General features: G+C 41.9%; 3 protein-coding genes and 1 long non-coding RNA gene across 8 annotated transcripts in view; 3 read left to right on the top strand and 1 right to left on the bottom strand.

Annotated features, from left to right (window-relative positions):
• Positions 1-608: 608 nt before the first annotated feature.
• Positions 609-8983, bottom strand: LOC109471111 (ubiquitin thioesterase zranb1-B-like). Its single transcript, XM_019770332.1, is given in 10 exon segments — positions 609-907; positions 1179-1312; positions 1874-2100; positions 2495-2620; positions 2823-2941; positions 3483-3678; positions 4309-4380; positions 7029-7949; positions 7952-8636; positions 8805-8983. Coding segments are annotated over 9 exon segments (2148 nt in total). The 5' UTR covers positions 8247-8636; positions 8805-8983; the 3' UTR covers positions 609-849.
• Positions 8984-8998: 15 nt separating this feature from the next.
• The window catches only part of LOC109471113 (protein D2-like), a 12890-nt gene continuing 1774 nt past the window's right edge, over positions 8999-20114 (top strand). Inside the window, exons 1-6 of one of the 2 annotated variants that reach the window (XM_019770337.1) lie at positions 8999-9182; positions 9966-10026; positions 11073-11178; positions 11347-11406; positions 11734-11800; positions 12198-12426. In XM_019770337.1, coding sequence (XP_019625896.1) covers positions 9014-9182; positions 9966-10026; positions 11073-11178; positions 11347-11406; positions 11734-11800; positions 12198-12426 — 692 coding nt within the window. In that variant the 5' untranslated portion in view covers positions 8999-9013. The remainder of the gene's footprint in view (positions 9183-9965; positions 10027-11072; positions 11179-11346; positions 11407-11733; positions 11801-12197; positions 12427-20114) is intronic. The other variant, XM_019770338.1, reaches the window with a different exon arrangement.
• Positions 13295-14607, top strand: LOC109471115. Of its 2 annotated transcripts, XR_002140296.1 has the most exons (4): positions 13295-13373; positions 13767-13799; positions 14032-14067; positions 14272-14607. It is a non-coding gene; the product is annotated as an uncharacterized LOC109471115 (long non-coding RNA). The 2 variants fall into 2 exon arrangements; XR_002140295.1 differs by lacking the exon at positions 13295-13373 and having other exon boundaries at positions 13656-13799.
• Positions 14682-18678, top strand: LOC109471112. 3 transcript variants are annotated; one of them, XM_019770334.1, is made up of 7 exons: positions 14685-15215; positions 15437-15720; positions 15907-16096; positions 16389-16631; positions 17072-17243; positions 17491-17636; positions 17821-18678. In XM_019770334.1, exons 1-7 carry the CDS (start codon positions 14879-14881, stop codon positions 17988-17990), a joined length of 1542 nt encoding a protein of 513 aa, XP_019625893.1. In that variant the 5' UTR covers positions 14685-14878; the 3' UTR covers positions 17991-18678. The 3 variants fall into 3 exon arrangements, with proteins under 3 accessions (XP_019625895.1, XP_019625893.1, XP_019625894.1); XM_019770336.1 differs by having other exon boundaries at positions 14682-15720; XM_019770335.1 differs by lacking the exon at positions 16389-16631 and having other exon boundaries at positions 14695-15215.

Raw genomic sequence — 20114 nt, 5'->3', positions numbered from 1 at the left:
GATTTGAAATGGGGTGCCTACAGTCAACTGAAGATCTTTCAAAGCTGCATGAGTTCACCCCTGAGATACGTGTGTTACAGACAGAGATTTTGTGGCAAGGTGCGGTACATTTACCCTGTGTTGGTCTCCTTGCTATGAACCTCACAGTCTTTGAGTTCTGCTGCACATGTATGAGCTGTGCGTTCCTGTATGAAGTGTGACTTGCACGCTCATGATATGTCATTTCTAACGGGAAAGGAACAGCTTGCAAAATAAAAGACGCTAGACTAGTAACTCATGGTTTCCAGAGTTGAGTGTAAGTGTAAGCACCTAACCATAAACCTTTCTTTCAAATATGTATACCTTACAGCTTGTAGGTACATATCTGGTCTATATGATAAATTCGTTTATAATCTTTTGTGCATCAAATGAAACTGTCAATGCATGCCCTTCTCTGCCTACAATAAACAGCCTTTCATAGAAGTAGATGCGACTTCCATACAGTTTTCTTACTGTGTTCTTCAGTAGGCTGTATACACAGTTTTGCAGATTGGGGTGGGGGGGGGCAGGGGAATACCTTACATACACTTGTCAGAGTAGCAGTCTTTGCTACTCTGACTTTCTTTTCCTTTTTACAAATCTACATGTATAACTGTATAGATAGTTTTTAGACTTTTTTCGTACACATCTCATAGCTTACATATTCACTACCACTTTTCCTTTGTCCATTTACAGCTCTTCCAGCTACTTTTATGAAACATTTGCTGCAATGTTACCATACGGACACAAACATGAGTATAGGGGAGAAATGCCGCGATGAGATCTTGAGAGCGTGGTCAGAACTTTTTGCATCACTTTGTCAAATGCCTTTTAGTCATCGTCATCACTGTCTGATAGCTGCTGGTGTCGATGAGCAATCTTCCTGTACCTGTAAGGTTCCAAAAACAATGTTATGAAATCTTAGAGTTAACAAACCAAGTAACAAAAGCCGCACTGTAATGTCTATAGATAAACTCAAATTTAATTTAATTTGTATAGAAAGGTAAGGCATGACCTAAATGTGGTCAGACTGCTCCCCAACTTCAGCCAACCTTGGTTGGTGGTTGGGGGAACATGTGACAGGGTCTGTAGTAAGGTGAACGGTAAAGCCAACTGACTGAAGTTGACACGAAACTGGAGGAAGAAGAAGAAACCCAAACCTGTCCATCCACTCGTCCATCATCTGGTTGATGAGAGGAGGACGTTTGTTGATCTTCTGCTGAGCCACCAGGATGCCTCCGTCTGTCACACAGCAGTCCATCCACTCCTTCAACAGTCTCTCCTCTGCACCAAGCTGAGGGGGAAACAACAATTTCAGGGATGGTTCATAAATGACTGATTCTCTCAACCCCAAAGGCTAAACTCTACTTACTGATACTCTGCAGTTCTGACCTGTTCCCTCCACTACCTGTCACTCTGTATTGAGACATATGGCATATATAGATGATACAATGCTGAACATTATTCCAACAAAAACAGTGCACAAGGATCAAATTTTCAATGACCACTGTCATGATCACCTTCGAATTCATCAGGATACATAATGACCAATCACTTCTGTGACTAAATAAATTGTGTTGGAATGAAGTTTAGCATTGTACTACAAACACCCACCCTCTTGCTCCCAACACAACCTTAAATTATCATGAAAGTTCATCTGTGTTGGTAGTAATCATAGTAAAACGTTAAACTTTATTCCAACACACAATTTACAGGGATCAAATTTTCAGCGACCACTGTCGCCTTCATCAGTATAATTAATGACCAATAACTTCACAACGTGATCTCGCGAGAGTTACAAGCCTAAATTGACGTCTTAACACCAAATGAAGTTGGTAGTGAGAAATCATCTCACCTCCTGTGCTGTGAGGAAGTGAACCGGCAGCAGCTTGCCCTCAGCGTCCATGAGGGGCAGGAAGCACACCTGCACGCTGTTCTCCGTGTCCAGGTTCGCCCCCGCTCCCACGTCGTCCGACTCGGGCTCCAGCGGGACCAGCGCCGAGAAGTGGCCGCGGGTATACCCCAGGGCGATGGGGCTCTTCCAACAGAAACTGGGTTCCCATAGTAACGGCAAGTAAACACCTGCAGGCAGAAAGATAAACGATTACTAGAAAGGTAACAATTGCAAGGCAAATGCATTGTGTTTACCTTCACAATATGGTCTAGCCTAACAAACTAAAATGCATTCATGCATATGGTGACCAGCCCCTCCAGCTCTGTCATGCTAAATAATATAACCCAACACCACGGGGTGTCTTCTACAGCACCAGTTACCATGGTGACAGAAGCCTGGTCCAGGTCATTAACTTTTTTGTTTGGAGAAAAATTCCTCCTAAGAAATAAGAGGAAATACATGATGTTTGAACACATTGTAATGCCACCTAATCCAGAAGATGGCAGGGCATTAACATGTACCTTTTGGCTTAACCAAGGAGGCATATTACAGTAAACCACCTCCGCCTATCGGACAACTTACCTTGGAACCTTGCATAGCCTAGTGTTTCACCACGGAAGCTCTTGAAAAATTTGACGCCATAAACAATGATGGGTCGACGTAGGATGTGTGCTAGGGTAAAGATGTGGGTCTGTTCCAGAGCAGCACCTGGAAAATACAGTTATTACAGTTATTATTCCTTCGTCATGGTTATTGTAAGAATTTATTCTTTCATTGAATCAGTCATCCTATCTATATCTACATGAATCATATTCCTTTACATGTCAGTCTTTCCTAATCCTAGCATAAGTTTCCCATGTAGCAAAAGGATGTCCAATAGGTGCAGCTTATCTATATGACAGAGTTTTACCTGGTTGAGAGGCCAGACTGAGCAGCAGTGCCCAGTCCTGCTGCCACTGGGACTCGTCCAGTGTGAAGTGGAGCTGCTGGGCCTGCCAGGCCTCGTACTCCTTCCAACGGGCATAGAAGCTACAAAAACAACCAAAAAAAATGTTTACTACAGGTGCAATAAGATGACAACATTCAACAACATTCAGCATTTTGGGACCAAAACATTCGACTTTTGCTTCTCATGCATGCCAACTCATTTTTATCAAGTACAAGAACATATATTGTCAATTTGCATCTTTGTTGATTGTCATATCATGATTGTTGATAAGCCATTCACAACACAAGAAACTCCAATACCAATACCTATTTTGTGTAAGCATCATATGGTACAGTTAAGAAGACCATGGGTTAAATTATACAAGAAAAAAGATACATTAAGGAACACATTAGATTCATATTCTAATGATCACAATTCTATTAGAAGAGTAGTATCTTTTTTTAAAGTAATTTTAAGTTTTATACAAGTGTTAAGTGTCTGTTTGTTTGCTTGTTTGTTTCTGTCTTACTTAGCAAGGTTGGCCAATCACAGTGGAAGACACTGCTTTACTAGTGGGGCCCTGGTATTGGTGTGGACATAGATACTTTTAGAGGGGTGTCCACACAAAACTGTTGACCATACCTGGTGGAGCACTCCATGAGGCTGTCAGCCAGCGCTCTCCGCAGCGTGGCGTCCTTGTCGAACACGCCCCAGGTGGCCTGCAGGGCCGAGTCCAGCAGACAGTCCCCCGCCGTACGGTTCCACAGTGCGTGCAGCTTACTGCCCAGCCGGTCCGTGATCTCATAGTTCCAGTTGATCACCGACTCCAGCTCCAATTCTGCCAGCGACAACAAGTTCCCCGTACATTGTTTGTTTGTAAATCATACATTCTGCTAAGCAGACCTACTGTACAAGCCAACCTGGCGTGATCCCATTGTGCCAGTTAATCACTGACTCCAGTTCCAAGTCTGATAGCAACAACAAGTTCCCGGTATATTGTTTGTTTATAAAATATACATTCTGCTAAGCAGACCTACTGTACATTCTGCTAAGCAATCCTAATGTACAAGTATCATAATACACTTGAAAACTGTTTAAAATTTCGCCACAATGTTGCTAAAGTAAAGTACAAATAGTGGTAAATGTAAGTACGAGGCAGTATACACTGTAAAAAGAAATCGCAAACATACATGGAAATTGCTTTAGATGCCATGTATATTTATGAACTACATGTATGTAGTCATGCATAAAGATGATTGAGGCATCTTTCATCTTTCCTTAACTTCCTTTTTTGTTCAAGTCAAGGAGCTTGAAGTGAAATCAGCAGATTCAAATTCAATGGTGTAATGTGCACTTTAAGTATAACATACATGTAGGTTGGGAATGTGCCTATTTGTTGTCAATACTACAGAATACCAGGATGTACAAAATGTATGTATATGACTAAGAAACAATGCCCAAGCCTTACCTTTCTGAACATCTTGGTCCAAGATCTCTTCATATAACTGCTTTTGTACAGCTGAGGGGAGGTCTTCAACTTCTGTAGGTGAACAAACATGTCAGTTATGAACTGGAATTTCACTTTCTGTATTCACTTTCAACCCAAGCACAACAGAGATACTAGTAAATAGTAGTGCAAGATGTATGTGTGATGTGTAATGCTCTGTGACCCCATTGTGTGAACCTAGCCTCCTTCGCAGTCTTGTTGGGCGTGGGCGTAATTTTTTCTGTGACCGACGCGAGTAATATGCCGCCGCGAGGGACGATTTGCTGCCGAGGGACTTTTGCCAAGGAGAGAAGGTTTCCGCGCTCCAACAAGACTGCTTCCAATCGGCGACTAGAAAGGACCTCGGATTAAGCCAGCCTTTCATAGAGGCTATTAACATGTTCGTGCAGGTCCAATTCACATGTTCGCGCAGGTCCAATTCACATGTTCGCGCAAGGGTAATTCACAGATACGCATGGAGCGCTCGCCTTTTGTCAACGGTTGGTTCTATTAGCTTGCGTTATAGTGGAAGGTTCCAACAGAGAAAGGTTGAACATTGGTAATGTTACAACAAAGGCATTGCTGTTCATATTTAAGCATCCCATGCAAACAAACCAAGACAAACTTTGCAGTACTATTTTTGCTGGTGAAATGTGCCATTCTTTTTATTACACAACTTGCTGCGGAGCGGTGCGTTACCCTCCTATGACCAGTGAGATCAACCCGCCACCAAACAACATGGCGGCACTTTTTTTATCTGTCCACGTCCCCCAGCAATATCGCTTTATAGCTTGCGGGTTCCTGTGGTAGTGATCTGTTTAAAGTTGTTTTTCGTAGCAGCAATGACTACGAGATTTTGTTGAGTGGATAGGGCTCGGTTTTCGGGAATGGTTGGCGTTCTACCGACGGGTTGATCGGCGACCGCTAGAAAGTTGCAAGTTTCGGCTCGTCGAGGAATGGGGCGTGAACACCTCCCTGCACTGGTGGCGTTTATTGCGGGAAGTTCACACATCCATGCCAATCGCTCCTAAGTGTTTTTTGATAGCCCTTTCTAGTCGCCGATTGGAAGCAGTCTTGTTGGAGCGCGGAAACCTTCTCTCCGTGGCAAAAGTCCCTCGGCAGCAAATCGTCCCTCGCGGCGGCATATTACTCGCGTCGCTCACAGAAAAAATTACGCCCACGCCCAACAAGACTGCGAAGGAGGCTAGTGTGAACCAGTCTTTCCACACCACTAATCACTATATGTAACTGGATGACCATGTAAAGATGATGCAATGGACAGCCTTGTACATGTACGGACTTGTCAGCTTGGTACACAAGTTGGACTGGGATATTTATATGGTCCACCATAATAATATTTTACTGGCATCTGGCTAGCCTGATTAAATTAGGTTCCTAGCAACTCTTCCAATTGGTCAGGCCCCTGGGGTTTGGGTTCTATAATTTATAAAGTACTGGACATTAGACTTTGTGTTACATGGACTAGAACCTGGACACTGCACCAGCTTAGAATTAATGACTCCATTTAGAATTGAATGTCCATAATCACACACCCCACTGTGTGGGATGACCCTGTGTACAATCAAATCAATGAATCATAAGCCCATGAAAACACCACATGTCTTGCACAACATGGCTCACCATATATGGAAAGCCAAGTGTAGCTCTTATAGTCTTACTCAACTTGTTGGCAATGCTGGTGAAAAACAAAGAACATTTGTTGTACTTGTCTGTACTATGTATAGGTACTACCAAGAAGAGCTGGTCTATTGGGAGCATGTCATGTTTTTGTTTTTCTTCCTACGCATGTAGTGTCTTTTACAATTCCTGTAGAAATGTGTGAATTTTTGTTAGGCCATAGCTGTTTCTTTACTGGATTCTCTAAATTGTAAACTAAAAATTTAACAGTGTTTACATCTGACTACAATCTGTCCTTGACACTGTGTGTACCAAGGTACAGACTTTGACTGAGTCTTATGTTGATATTTCTATTCAACATTATTTTGTTCAATATGAAAAATATGCTGGTGCGCCATAAACGCATTACTGGAGTAATCTTGGATCTGCTACATATAGCTTTTGGGTGGGGTCTAGGGATAAGCAATTGCATGAGTTATACAGTATATATCACACAAATTATAATAATATGCAGTCAAATCTTTTGACATAGTAATACTAGTAATAGTATAGTACAAAGAAATATTATCATCAACACCATCAACAAACTAAACAGGAATGTTATAAAATTTTATATAATCAAGTAGGAAATGTTACATAATCTAAAAATGTATTATTATACATGTGTATGAGATACATAATCAACTAAGGAATGTTATGATTAAAATATTGTTGTACATAAATGCTATGATTCAATTTCTTGTTTTAGATATTTTGATTATTGAGACCTAAATAAATTATGGCTAGATATGACTCTGGCTCAAGTAAATTGAGAGAACATTTGCATAACAAATGTGGAAATGTTGTAATTCTTTTGTTGTAAATGCTAAGCATTCATGATTGATGTGATCTTGACATGATCAAGTGTTATTTGGAATGGATGATGAGAAATACTGTGTAGCACACATCTGTTCCATACTGTTGTTGGTATTACTTGTAGCTATTTTACCACTACTTTTCAGTTAGTGGTGTAAGAAAAGTCCAAAGCTTTTCTTTTTCTGTTATACTATGCAAACTCTTCTTACCTGCCGGTAGGGCAAAGGTCACCATCTCAGTCAAGAAGTAGCAGGGGAAGTCTCCTTTCCTCTGACGCAGACTGCCGGTGACTTCTCGCCGAATGTCCGCAGCACAGTCCGGGCTCACGTGGGACGGAACCCTCTTCACCGCGTGTGAGGCAACTTCCGTGGAAGTCAGTAACACTGCCAGTAGGTCCTCTCTCTGAAAGCGGATGGCAAGATGGACAAGAGTGTATCCCACGTCGAACGCGCTGGGACGATCCAGGAGTAAGCACTCGTCGTACGTCAGCTGGCGAGCAGGGTCGCCACCGGACGACAGAAACACCTGAACGGGCTGCGGGTCGCCTTCCACCACGCCGACGCACGCGTTCAGCCACAGCCAGTCCTGCTGCCGCATCCTGTTCCGTATCAGGCGCAGGCGCCGTTCCTCTTGCTGGTTGTTGCCGGCCGACGCAGACGCTGATGCCAGCTCGATTTCGACGTTTGCTTCTGTGGGTGACCGTGCGGACGACGGTGGGGAGCGACGGCGGTAATTTGACCCCCGCCGGTTATTTGCATCGTGGTCGTGTATGTTTGACGTGTTCCCGGGACTCTGTTCCGGACTTCTGTGGCGTGGAGTGTGACAGAGCACACATTTTGAAGACTTGGGCCAGTTCTCGTATGTACAGGCACTACAAGACCATTTCACAACTGTCCTAGATGAGTTATATACAGCTTTGTTTTTGTCATTGTTTGCTGCTTTGGTAGCCTCTGGCGACCCCGGTATAAGAGGAGTACTTGTTCGAGATTGCGCTTTTGCTGCTAAGAGGTCGTTGTTGGGCTCGGAACCCTGAGTCACTGGTGGAAGGGCCAACTTCTTGCGTGGCGCCAGACATGCCGTGCACTTGACTGCTTTAGGCTGGTTGAGGTAGGTGCATGCCTTGCACGTCCTTTTTTCTTGTCTAAAAGGTTCTTGTCCTCTTGATTCGTCACCGTCGTAGTACTGCCTATACTGCTCGTGGGACAGATCAACATGGCAGGCGAGCTCGCTGCGGCGTATATGTCCAGGTCCCTCTCCTTTTCCCGTGTAGCTTCTCGTTCTTGTCGTACTTCACGTTTCGCCGCCTCCGCGATGAGTTGCGGAGGTTTCGTCCCGTGGCACATAGTGCACTTCTGCGCCGATGGCCAGTTTTCGTATGTACAGTAATCGCAGCTCCATTTTGCATCGACAGGGTCAGGTTGAGACATAATCGTTGAGAATGGGAAGCCTTTTTTTTATACACAACCAAAACGTCCCTAAAAACAAAGACCACCAGACTGTCCCACTCTCACAAAGGGGATCCTGTCTGCACAATCAGCAACTCAAAGCGGTCAAAGCAACATCTAGAACCAAAAATATGACGCTCTCTGGAAAACCTTGTCATGCAAACTCGTCACACAACGACCTATTCCGGATGGATGATGTGCGGAGTTCTATTCTGGATCTATTTTGGAGGACTGACCTTGCCGATCGTCAACTGGCAACACCTCATCAAAACATACCACAGCAAATACGGAAAATTCCACTTTCTTCAATGGACGAACCAAACACGGCACCTATCTTTCCCTCTCGACCTCGGGCTCGATCGGCAACACTTTCTGCAGGGAAAAACATGAGTGTTAACGGTCGTGTCAGAACTCATTTCTGCAGTTGAGTCCTGGAAAATCAGGAGCCAAACAAAACAGATTTGGGAACTATTTTGGTAGTGGAAAAATTACACCTAGGAATGTGGCCCGTTTGCCCCTTTTAAACCGAAGAGCACTCACCAATGCATGGCAGACAGCTGTCATAGACACCCCTCTTCTGTACTGTGGAGACTTCGTACCGTCTCTGTCCACCTCATCCGCGGTTTTGGACAGTGCTTTCTCCGCTTTTTAAATCCCCAAAGGTCAGTTCACAACACCTCCGCCATTTTGAAAACCCCCAGTATCACAAGGAAGTGACGTCATATGATTGACGAGCGCCCAGCTCGCGCATGCGCACGGCGCTCGGGATGGTTTCGGTGCTGCTCGGCATTTCTCGGCTCTTCCGACTTTTCACGAGGACTCCTCGGCATTTCTTCCGAGATCAGCACCAGGAAGAGGACGAAGATCTCAGGAGGAGGACCAGACAGTTTGGAGGAGGGAGGGTCGATCATTTGGAAGGTGAGGTTTTGTAGTGTGGCTGACTTGTCGTGATGGAATCTAGAGCAGATGCGTTGTTCCAAGTGTAACGTATCTTTCTGCAAAGCCGTGGGGAGGGCGTTACCTTGCAACATGCTTGCAACAACAAATTTTGAAGGGGGAGGGAGGGGTTTGAGATCATCATACTGCACTGTAGTAGGGTAGGTGCCTCATCCCGCATCCTCCATCTACTGGTATATAGATTTTGTCATTATAGACCCCTCCTCCATAATAAGATCGTTTTTCAACTTCTTTTATATTCGAACAACAGACTGACACCAAGTTGTCACTGGACTAAAATATGTTCCCTTGATGGAATTTGCTGAAAATGTTATGACAAAAAGGGCTAAACGTTTTATGTTCTGCTTATGTGATAAATCGTTATGTTATAGCCTAAGTGGTTACATGGTTTGAGACCTCATGCCTTTTTCTGTAGAGTATAATCAACCTTTTTAATCTTATGCACTTGACAGCCAGACCCGCCATAACATTTCTGAAAAAAGGGTATCCAGTGCATTTTGCACAAAATTAGCGCCTGAAATTAGCATAACTCTAAGGCATAGCCAGCCTGCCCAAATCGTTCATACCGGGGGTAATAGGTAGCTTCATCATAAAAGAATTTACTATTTCGATTCTTTCTCACTCTTGTTGTTGATTTGCATTTACTTTGTATTGTGATTCCTCCTATACTATTTTTCTTTGCATCCTTTATTCCCTGTTGGACTTGCGTTTGTGGAGAGTTATGTGCTGCTCCTCTTTTTTCAGGGAGCCAGGGCAGTGTGCAAAGGTTGATGGGAAAGTCTGGCTCAAAGGGGCCTGGGGCCAGGTGAGAGGACAAAGCACCCCCTGGTGGTTCTGATTAGTATTGCAATCAAATCATCATCATCAACCGCATTTCTCTTCATCAGCCTAGAGTAGAGCTTCAGAGAATAACTGCACTTTGTATTGATTTTCGACATGGTTTGGTGGCAGAGTGCTGAAGTGACCTGTTTTCGATGACCCAAATGTTCAATACTAATGTCATTAACCTTTGGCTTTCTAGGGGTGCCAATCTGCAATGGGGTGGTTTTTAGTGCACTGCTAGGTTTGCGAGCTTAAGGTCAACTTGTGATTGCTCAAGGTCAAGATACTACTGTTATATGCAAGCTAAGAAGTATGCACCAGGCGCTTGCATGTCGATACTGTATTACATGTATAAAGATGGTCATATTACAGAAACTGCCAAGAATATTGCCAACTGCATGTATATATATTGTATCTAGTCTTGTTCTGTCACCCAAGCTTGTGTTTATTTTTTCACTTGAGTTTCTTGCTAAAAATCTTTTAGAATTCACCAGCTCCTCTCTTTAGTAGGCTCCAAATTTCCCATAACGAATAACTCTTCACCCAGTAGTTATATACATGACAGCATGATTTTGACTTGAGTCAAACAGCAGTTGTCAAGTCTGAGCATAAAAGTTACCCTGGTAGCCCTTTCCAAAGCACATTACACTAGAAAAACTATCATTCAAAAGACAAAAGCGGGATTGTTGTTATGTGTTCAGTACTGGTAGTCTGTGCTCAGCTGTTTTAACATGTACTACTTACACAGTCATAGAGTAAGGGTAGATGTGGCCGTTTGAAACATTTCAAGTTTGCTACAGGATGTACTGCTTGACTGTAAACAAGTGCAGTAGGACATAGAACAGAACAATATATTTCATTTTAAACGCAAGACACATTTTATTGGTAGAGGTACATGTATGTCATCTTAATACTCTATTTAACCATTTTTAGCCATATTTTAAGCTACCTATGTGCAATGAAATGCAGCAAACACTTACTTCTCAACTGACTGTATTTCCCTGTACTTCTATTGTTCCTTATTTCTAGTGGCCCAGCAGGTCCAGAGCTGACTGGAAACATGGCTGCCGATGCCTTTATAAAGAACGGGATAGTTCCTGACATAGTGGACACTGCCCCAACAGAGACAGCAGCAGTAAGGAATTATAATCTTCTCTTGTACCAAATTTATTGTTTTGTATTAATGTCGTTTTTTTTTACCTTTTTTTTGCTAACATTAACATTGCTAGTATTAAGAGTGTGTTACAACCATCTTATGTTATTCAGGTTATTCTATGACATGGTTCCATTGTTAATGTTTCAGGTTACCTATGAGAGCAACACCACCATTGTCGACTTTGGAAATGAGCTCACCCCAACACAGGTAATTAAAGTTAAGGTTTATAAGGTATTGATCTAAATGTGATTGACGTAATCTGTAGTAAAGTTAGCCCCAAACATTCCAAGTGAGTGAACTAGCTTAATGACGGATTTAGATGCCTGCCATTTACCATGAGGGAACTGTAAGCCTGTTATATCCATGTGCCCCAAAACCTGACTTAATATGATCTAGCTGTTCATCTTGACCAGGCATTTTCCATTGAAATAAATTCTGTTACAGTACTAGTTTGGCAATGATTCAAAGGTGGAGCCACTTACAATGTACAATTGTTTTACGTTATTAATTATTTGTGTCTCTGAACTGCACCAGGTGAAGAGCCCTCCCCAGGTGATCTGGGCAGCAGAAGAAGGCTATCTCTACACTCTCATCATGACAGGTCAGACAATTACATTTTATTGCATGTGCAGACAATGATTGCTGACAAAGGCCATATGGCCTGCAAGATTCTATGTGCACTTGTGCATCATGATTCCCACCCACCTATTATTGAAGAAAACTTTGAGAATTTCACAGAATTTATATTGGGTCATTAAGAAACATCCCAGTAAGTAGTCATCACATATTGCAATGTTTCTCAGAGGTTTGAAATTACATGTTTTTTGTTAGTCATTGTGCCCAAGATCCACAGGACGGGGAAAATCAATCAAGCCCCAGCATCAGAGTGCAAGCACGTCTAACACTCGGTTACGGGGAACAACAGACGATAAACCAGATAGAGAGTGAGAGGCCTACCTGTCCAGATTTTGCTGACTGTGTTGTTGTTGTGCCCACAGACCCAGATGCCCCCAGCCGTTCCAACCCCAAGTTTCGTGAGTGGCATCACTGGCTGATAGTCAACATCCCGGGACACGACATCGGGCGGGGAGAGGTTCTCACCGACTACATCGGCGCTGCTCCTCCCAAAGACTCGGGACTCCATCGCTATGTCTTCCTGGTGTACAGGCAGCAGGGGAAACTGACGTGTAACGAGGAGAGACTGCCCAACAACTCAACAGCTAACAGGTCAGCAGTTCCTTCATGTTGTACAGTAGGTTGCTTGTATCACTTTCTGTTGTTTCTCAAGTCACAAAAGTGTCTACTTTTCATCATCATCATCATGAGGTGCAAGTAGCAAACTTGAGCTTCTAGAAGTGTTTGTTCTTCTAAATTAGTTTCTGTTTCTTCGAGTTTTGATACTTTTTCTACTTTTAAGTCGAAAAAAAGTCTGCAGCTAATTGCAGAAACTTATCTGAAACTTATTTTTGATGTCACTGTCAGTAAATATGCCTTTAGCAGCTGCAGATCATAACATATCACTCATGTACTGTTGTTTTAAAGCCCCTATGTAACAAGGGATGTGCATTTTGGGGAATAAACAGCTTTCCACACATGTAATTGTAGAAATTGCCTCATTTTTATCCAAGCGCCCATGAATTTGCGAAAACTAAGTGTTAAATCCACCAGCTCTACTCTAGTGCAAACTCGGCAGTGAGACCGGAAGTGACGTCACAGTAGGAACGCGAGCGTCATAGTTTAGCAGACGACAGGAACTGTCATGTAGTTTTTTGTCAGCCCAAGTTTTTTCGTCAGTATCTTTGTTTATCTTTGTTATTATAGAAATATGGTGCGTAGATGTGTAGCTTATGGTTGTTCTGGGACTACTAAATTAGGACTTAGTTTGCATAGTTTTCCAAGCAGCCCGCGGAGAAGGCGATTGTGGACCCAGTACGTACAGCGCCGTAGAAACAACTGGACGGGAGGGGCGAAAGCCGAACTGTGCAGTCGTCATTTTTCCAGCGACCAGTTTGTCGGCGGACTCGAGCGGGAATTCGGAATACGTAAACGCGTTCAGTTGAAGCCCACAGCCGTGCCGGATGTACATGCGTTTTGACGAAAGACCGGCTGAGAGTGGGGCGTCGTCTGCTGTAAGCGGCTCACGTACGGCGTTCGAAAAACGCAGACGACAACAGGTAACGTTCTGTGAATACTCTTGTGACACAACATAAACTCTTGGCAGATCAGGAGTGACGATATAGATGTAGATATCTTCAGAATTAGGAGCCGCCTCGTTTACTTTCCGCTTTAGCTAACGTATTATTATGGGCGTGGGGTGGGAGGGGGGCGCCGGCGAAAATACGTAAACATACATAGCTTGTACGCGGCTCTTCCACAAGTCACGCAGGCCCCTTTTGCAGTGAGTTTTTAAAATATATAGTGCTGGACTTCGATATTTATGTACCGTACATATCTGTAGCGTCAGTCTTTATATCTCTTGCTTGACTCTTACTAGTAAATTGTTTGACATGTATCATATAAATTGCCGTACAATGCAAATACATGTAGTACATTTACTTTTCACACAGATCATTGCAGACCTGTTGGAACAAAGTGTACAGGTATGTTGTATTGGTTTTGTTTAGATATTTTAAATTGAATTTTTAATTGTTACAAAGTGAAAGAAAAACTGTCAGGAACAATGGACAAGTAAGCAAGAAATAATTTTATTTATTTTTGTAACAATATAAGCTTATATACAATATAAGCTTATACATTGAAACATTAGTCACAATGTGCTGTGTGGTAACTATTGACCAATTTTTTTAAAAACACTGTTTCTGTTTCATTTAGGATCAGAATCTCTCAGAAGACAAGGTTGATATTGAGGTATGTACTTGAAATGATAATACTTTGTGATGAAAACTCTCTCCTATACTAAATGTCAGATATAATTGAACTTCTTCTAAGAGTTACAAGATTTTTGAATCTGAGGGGTGCACTGTTTTGTTTGACTCTTTTGACACAATCTATTCTTTCATCTTATCACATCAGATTATGTGGTAAACCTAATGTAAATTAAACAATCCTCAGGTTGTAGCTGAGCTGAAAAACAGTGTGGGCACACAGACAAAGTCCTCAGGCAGACACAGAGGTAAAGATGGTGTGATGCTCAAGTGTTTTGTAACACAGTTACTGTAAAATGTTTCATGCATTACAGCTGTATCAAGAGTTTTGCAACATTCCTTTCCATTGTACATCTTTTTCAAAAGTTTATCTGTATACAATCAGCATTAAGGCACATATTATTTCCACTTATGACAATGATGGTTTTGTTTTGAAATAGACATTTTATACAATTATGTATGTAATTTTGAAATACTATGAAGAATTGACAGTGCTAATATTTCAAAGTCATTTTGCTTGTTATTCTTCAGCAACACAGGTCACTCCTGCTCGCGCTGACGCAGGGGTCCAGTGCACACTCCTCGCCCCACCCCCGGACGAAATGAGGACACCGATTCGGAGCCGGAGTCTGAGGAAGAGGAGGATGACGATGATGATGAGGACTACTTCCCTCAGAGGAGGAGCTGTCAGACACTGATAGGTCAGAAGCAATTGCAACATATTCCTTCATTTGTTCAAATAGCCTCTTTTATCACAGTATCATAACAGTAAAACACATTTGTTGAAATCCCTAATGTGGCATCACAGCTTTATGTGCAAACCAATTTTTTTTCAATCTTTACCTAGTGATGACTTGGAGACAGAGGAGATTCATCTGCCAGATGAGTCAGTACCACCCCAGGAAGAGAGAAAGTACCTTGTCTTCCATTCAGCTCTTCTGCAGCTTTTCTCTCTCTGCCTACTCTGTGGTAGTGGAAAGCAGAAGCTTCGCCTCGAGACCATTGGGTCCTTCCTGTCCATCACACAGATTTGTACCTTGTGCGAACATGTGAGGACATGGAGCAGCCAGCCATTCATACGCAACACACCAGCTGGGAACTTGCTGATCTCTGCAGCAGTTCTTTTTGCAGGTATTGAATTACTTCCTGTCAATCATGTCTAAAGTCATATAAACTGAACCTTTAAAGCCACATTGCAAGGAGGTTTACAGATGAGTTAATGTTAATTTGTGTATAAGTACATACTGTCCCATTATTATTATTATTATTATACTATATACACAGATTGATGTAGGTAACCAATAAAATTGTCAAATAGACAAATCACAATGAATTTGTATGCTTTCAAACAGGGGCAATACCACAACAGGCGTTGAACGTCTTTGCCTGCCTTCGCCTACACTGTATCTCAGCTAGAACTTTCTTCCGGCACCAACGTATGACCCTCCACTTGGCAATCAAGAACGTCTGGAGTAGGAAACAGGAAGGCATGTTTGCAGCCCTGCATGAAGGAGGACAGGCACTGATACTGGGAGGTGATGGCAGGGCTGACAGCCCTGGACATTCAGCCAAATATGGGTCTTACACCCTTATGGATTTGAGGACTAAAAAGATTCTTACCCTACAGTTGGTTCAGGTAAGTAGCTTCTCCTGTTTTTAGAATTTTTTCTCTTATCTATTAGTATTACAACTACAGGTAATTTTTAAGCAAGCAGCAATGCCTTAATAACATTAAATGCAAAGCACTTAAATGTAATGATGAAATGATTTGATGTTACTCTGGTCTAAAAGTTTTCCTACCTGTATTATTTCACAAAAACAGAGCAATGAAGTCGGATCAAGCAATGCTATGGAGAAGGAGGGTCTGGCTAGGGCGATTGACTTCATAAGGAGGAACTGCACATTGCAGATCGGCAAGATCGTCACTGATCGCCACCTACAGATCGCCAAATGGATAAGGGAAAACCTGCCAGAAACATGTCATCTGTATGACATCTGGCACATTGCTAAAGGTAAGCATTCCTAGTTCACACAGACGAAGCAAGAGGGCTGACTGTCCCTAGTTAGTGCTGATTTATAATTTTACACAAACTGCAATTATTGTGGACCTTACAAAGAGCAAGTTGTTAGTGTTTTGTTAGCTTCTCTGGAGTGTTTGAGTGGTTGCTATACTGGTTACATTAAAATTTAAGGACAAAGAAGACCAATTCAATAAGCCCCACTGAACAAATTCAGACTACTAGTAAATAAACACTTTTTGGTAGGTGTAGTAGTGTTCTCATGCAGTAATTGGTTTGTTATTAGGTCTCAGGAAGAAGCTTTCTGCCTTGGCAAAGCAGAAGGAGTGTGAGGTAGTAGGTGATTGGACAAACTCCATTGTCAATCACCTATACTGGTGTTCCACAACAACTAGGGAAGGTGCTGGTGACTTGGTGGAGGGCAAGTGGTTGTCTCTTGACAACCACTTGCACAATGTTCACAGTGGCCACAGTGAAGCCTTCCCACAGTGTGCCCATGGGCCCTTGCGCAGACAGTGGCTTAAACCGAGTAAGACAGTTATTAGTAGGTTCTGTCTGTCAAAACCAAGCATTGGGTGGCCAAACTAAATAAAGTTTATCCTAGATAAACTTTAATATAAGGTCTAGTCTACAAATAAAACAAAAAATTGGTAAGCAGAATTACATTTCACAAATGGTTGTTTCAGTGGCAACAGTTTGCTTGGTTTCTACAGTCTTAAGTTGTTCAGTCTTGATAAAGTAATCCAATACTGATTTTCAAACATTTAAATTGTAAGGTGGCTTACATGTACATGAAGCTGCATAATTACATCAACTATTATAACAGCAACAATAACAAAGTCTTATTGTTTCTTCAGATGTGCATACTGTAATACAGCCAGTTCATTTACAAGTTACACTGCAAACATGTTAGTGTGGCATCTCCAAAAACTTGTTACATTTTTACTTATTGTGGTATTTGTGTTTCAGACACAAAGGCCAGTGTTAAGCTTTCTGCTATCATTACAAAGAAAAGCCTTCTGAAGGACATCCGAAAGCTGTCACCCAAATACCAGACCGCACACTTGGAGGCATTCCATAGTACAATCAACCACTTTGCTCCAAAATGGGCAGCATTCTTTTACATGGGGATGTTGTCAAGGTATGTTCAACTTTTTAAAACAGCAAGTGTTAAATTTTGTAGAAATTTAAATAGGTATGTATGACAGTAGCCATAAAGTTGACCTGAACAGGGGAGGAAAATGGTCTATGACTGTTTCTGTTACTAGTATTCATATATGCAAATTTGAAAAAGAATAAAACGTATTTACACAAAAAAATACAATTTTACATATATATTGTTTTTTGCTACCTCTTATACCATGTACCTGTACTGTATTACCCTTCAGGCTCCATCTGGCTGCTCTGCACCACAACGAAAACTGTGGGCGGGGACAGGCCAGAAACAAGGATGGGGAGAGAATCTATAAGATCAGGTATAAAAAGTTCAAGAAGTCATGCACAGTGCAGGCAGTGCAAGGGAGCTGCACGTTTGGTAAGGACTATCTACTGTACTCCTGGGTTAAATTATCTTGATATAAACTAGGTTAGCTCAGACATAGTTTTTTAGGGCCATTCTATATATTGTTATAAGGTCACACCGGGTTAATTTTATAAAAATGCATATGCTACTGTTTACCATCCAATACAACTAACAATTCTCTCCCTGTAAAATGCAGACTATGTGACTGAACTCACAGAAGAAGCAGTGAGGCTCTGCGAAGAAGCTATCGTGGATGATGATCTGATGGAAATACCACCAACCCTTACAAGTACTAGTGGTGCTGACAGGCTGAACAAAGAAGCTGCCATCCAGGCCCACAGAACAAGATTCAGCATTGATGAATAGTAGTAAAAGTACAGTTCTTCTTCTGCAGTACAGTAGTGTAGTAATAAAGCACACATGTAGTAGTAGTACAAGTTAGCATCCTTCCATATCAAGAGAGGATGGTTTCACTGTGCTGTCATGGCTGTAAATTTCTTGTATACATGTATATATTGAGACACCCTTAACTTTGAACCCTGATCAACATTTGAACCAACTTAGGTAAACTTATACTTCTAACAAGTTCTATTCTGTGGCTGACAACATTAGCCTTCCATTACTACTAATTCAGTGGAGGGTACTGGAATCCTGTGTATTGTGCTGACGGAAAGGTGTCCCTGATCTTTGTCACTGCACATGCAGGGAGGACCACTCTCACTTCTCTTCCCAGCCACCCCCAGCACCAACGCACCAACTGGCGGTAGGCAATGTACCGGTACCTCCTAAATTGGACGGCTTGGTTAATTTTTTTTACATTATCCATTGTAGCAACTAAACTGTGAACTTGTATAAGTCTGTATCAAATTTATAAGGACTACAGATTACTAGTAGATAACGAACTTCACTGGTTAACTGAAACTGTGCACATCAGTTCTATAGGAAACAGGAAAATATTTCCACCGTGATTGAACAGTGACTGCTGGTACTAAATTTAAATTGAGTGGTCATAAGATACATACCCTCAGTAAACTTGTACTGCTGAAGTAATGCACATACAGATACTAGTAGTATGTCTCCAATCAACATTTAATGTTAATTTATTAGTTGGAAACAGAGAACGTGCATATCGCTAGGTAGCTTACTCATGGGTTGGATCTTGACTGGGCCCATACTCTTGCCTGTACTGGTAGTAAGCACACTGTAGTGCCCAGATGTCTACTAGTAGACAGACTGATGAGAAGCCAGGGTGCATGGTTATGCACTTGGGGGCCGGAGACACCCCCTCCATAGTGTTCCTAATTTGTTCGTGTTCTTGACAACAGACACATTCTGTTGTGGTTGCCATTATACGGCAATTATCACATCTGCACCTGAAATGTTATATAGAATTATGTGATACATATACCATATAGGTAATAGTTGTATCACTCTCAACTTTCCAATGTTATTAAATAAATTTTTAGGCAGGTAGGTATGATGATGACTTATTCAAAATGTCCATCCTACTAGTAATAAGTAATTTAGCGTGTTTAAAAAAAAGACATGTCTTCAACCACACATACTGGTAAACACACACACACTTCTGTGGATATATTTATCACAAACAGCACAAAATTAAAGACAACAAAATTCTGGCAAATAGAGTTTATTTAACAACTATTCAAAATATGATACACATAAGAAAACTGGTTTAGGATACATGTATTTACGTGCTGTCGAAAAGTTTATCGCAAAAGAATCTGTTCTAAATCTAATGTTTACAACGTGCTGTTGGATGATGAGAAGAAAATGTATGCAACTTGACTTTTTCTGCACAATTTGTGCCAAATAAACTACTTGAACAATAAAGATTTATAGTTCATTCATGAACATTCATGAATAAAGTTTCTAGTGCGTAGCTGACGAATAGCCTGTTTTTCTTTCGTAGCGTTTACTTCTGCGTCGACGCGACAAAAAAATTTATGGTCTCATACCGGAATTACTCCGCACGTGTAGGGTCTAAAAGAGTCCCGACAAAAAAATGATTGTGCCTGAACAGCGTGAGTTTAGGTCCACCATAAAATCCCTTTCATCACTCAGACCTGATCTAAAAAGGATTTGAGGTGAAAGCCTGTTTATTACTGACAGGATCAGGCAGGGAAGTTTCGGCGTCCGAGCGATTGTCGGACGTATACGCTTATTTTGACCTGAGTACTGCGGTCGGGCACAGTGAGCCAAAAGAGGGCCTCTTCCGGGTCATGGGTAATTGCAGTTATACATGACGTAAATATCGAACTAGCGGTTAGAATTGGGGAAAAAAATTTTGATCGGTTACATGATACGTGTGCTTGGTATAGACAGCAAAAAATCTGTTGATATACGATTTTTTGATTGGATTGACAGCCAAAATAGTGGCCTATTTTAACGTGTAAGTCTACGGGACGGCGAAATTGGCGTATGAGACCTTAATAGAAATTAAAAATATTCACCAAAAATCAACGATTAGTG

Source organism: Branchiostoma belcheri, unplaced genomic scaffold (assembly GCF_001625305.1).
Source record: "Branchiostoma belcheri isolate BF01 breed outbred unplaced genomic scaffold, Haploidv18h27 scaffold24, whole genome shotgun sequence".
NCBI lineage: Eukaryota > Metazoa > Chordata > Leptocardii > Amphioxiformes > Branchiostomatidae > Branchiostoma > Branchiostoma belcheri.
Note: the sequence above shows the minus strand (reverse complement) of the source record. Positions and strands in the feature narration are given on the sequence as shown.

Bases quoted from the DNA above. Each gene is read 5' to 3' on its own strand.
- LOC109471112 (XM_019770334.1), top strand. From the start codon at position 14,879: ATGTGGCATCACAGCTTTATGTGCAAACCAATTTTTTTTCAATCTTTA. The intron at 15,216-15,436 runs GTATTGAATTAC...GCTTTCAAACAG, and splicing joins TGCAGCAGTTCTTTTTGCAG to GGGCAATACCACAACAGGCG. The intron at 17,244-17,490 runs GTATGTTCAACT...ATTACCCTTCAG, and splicing joins TACATGGGGATGTTGTCAAG to GCTCCATCTGGCTGCTCTGC.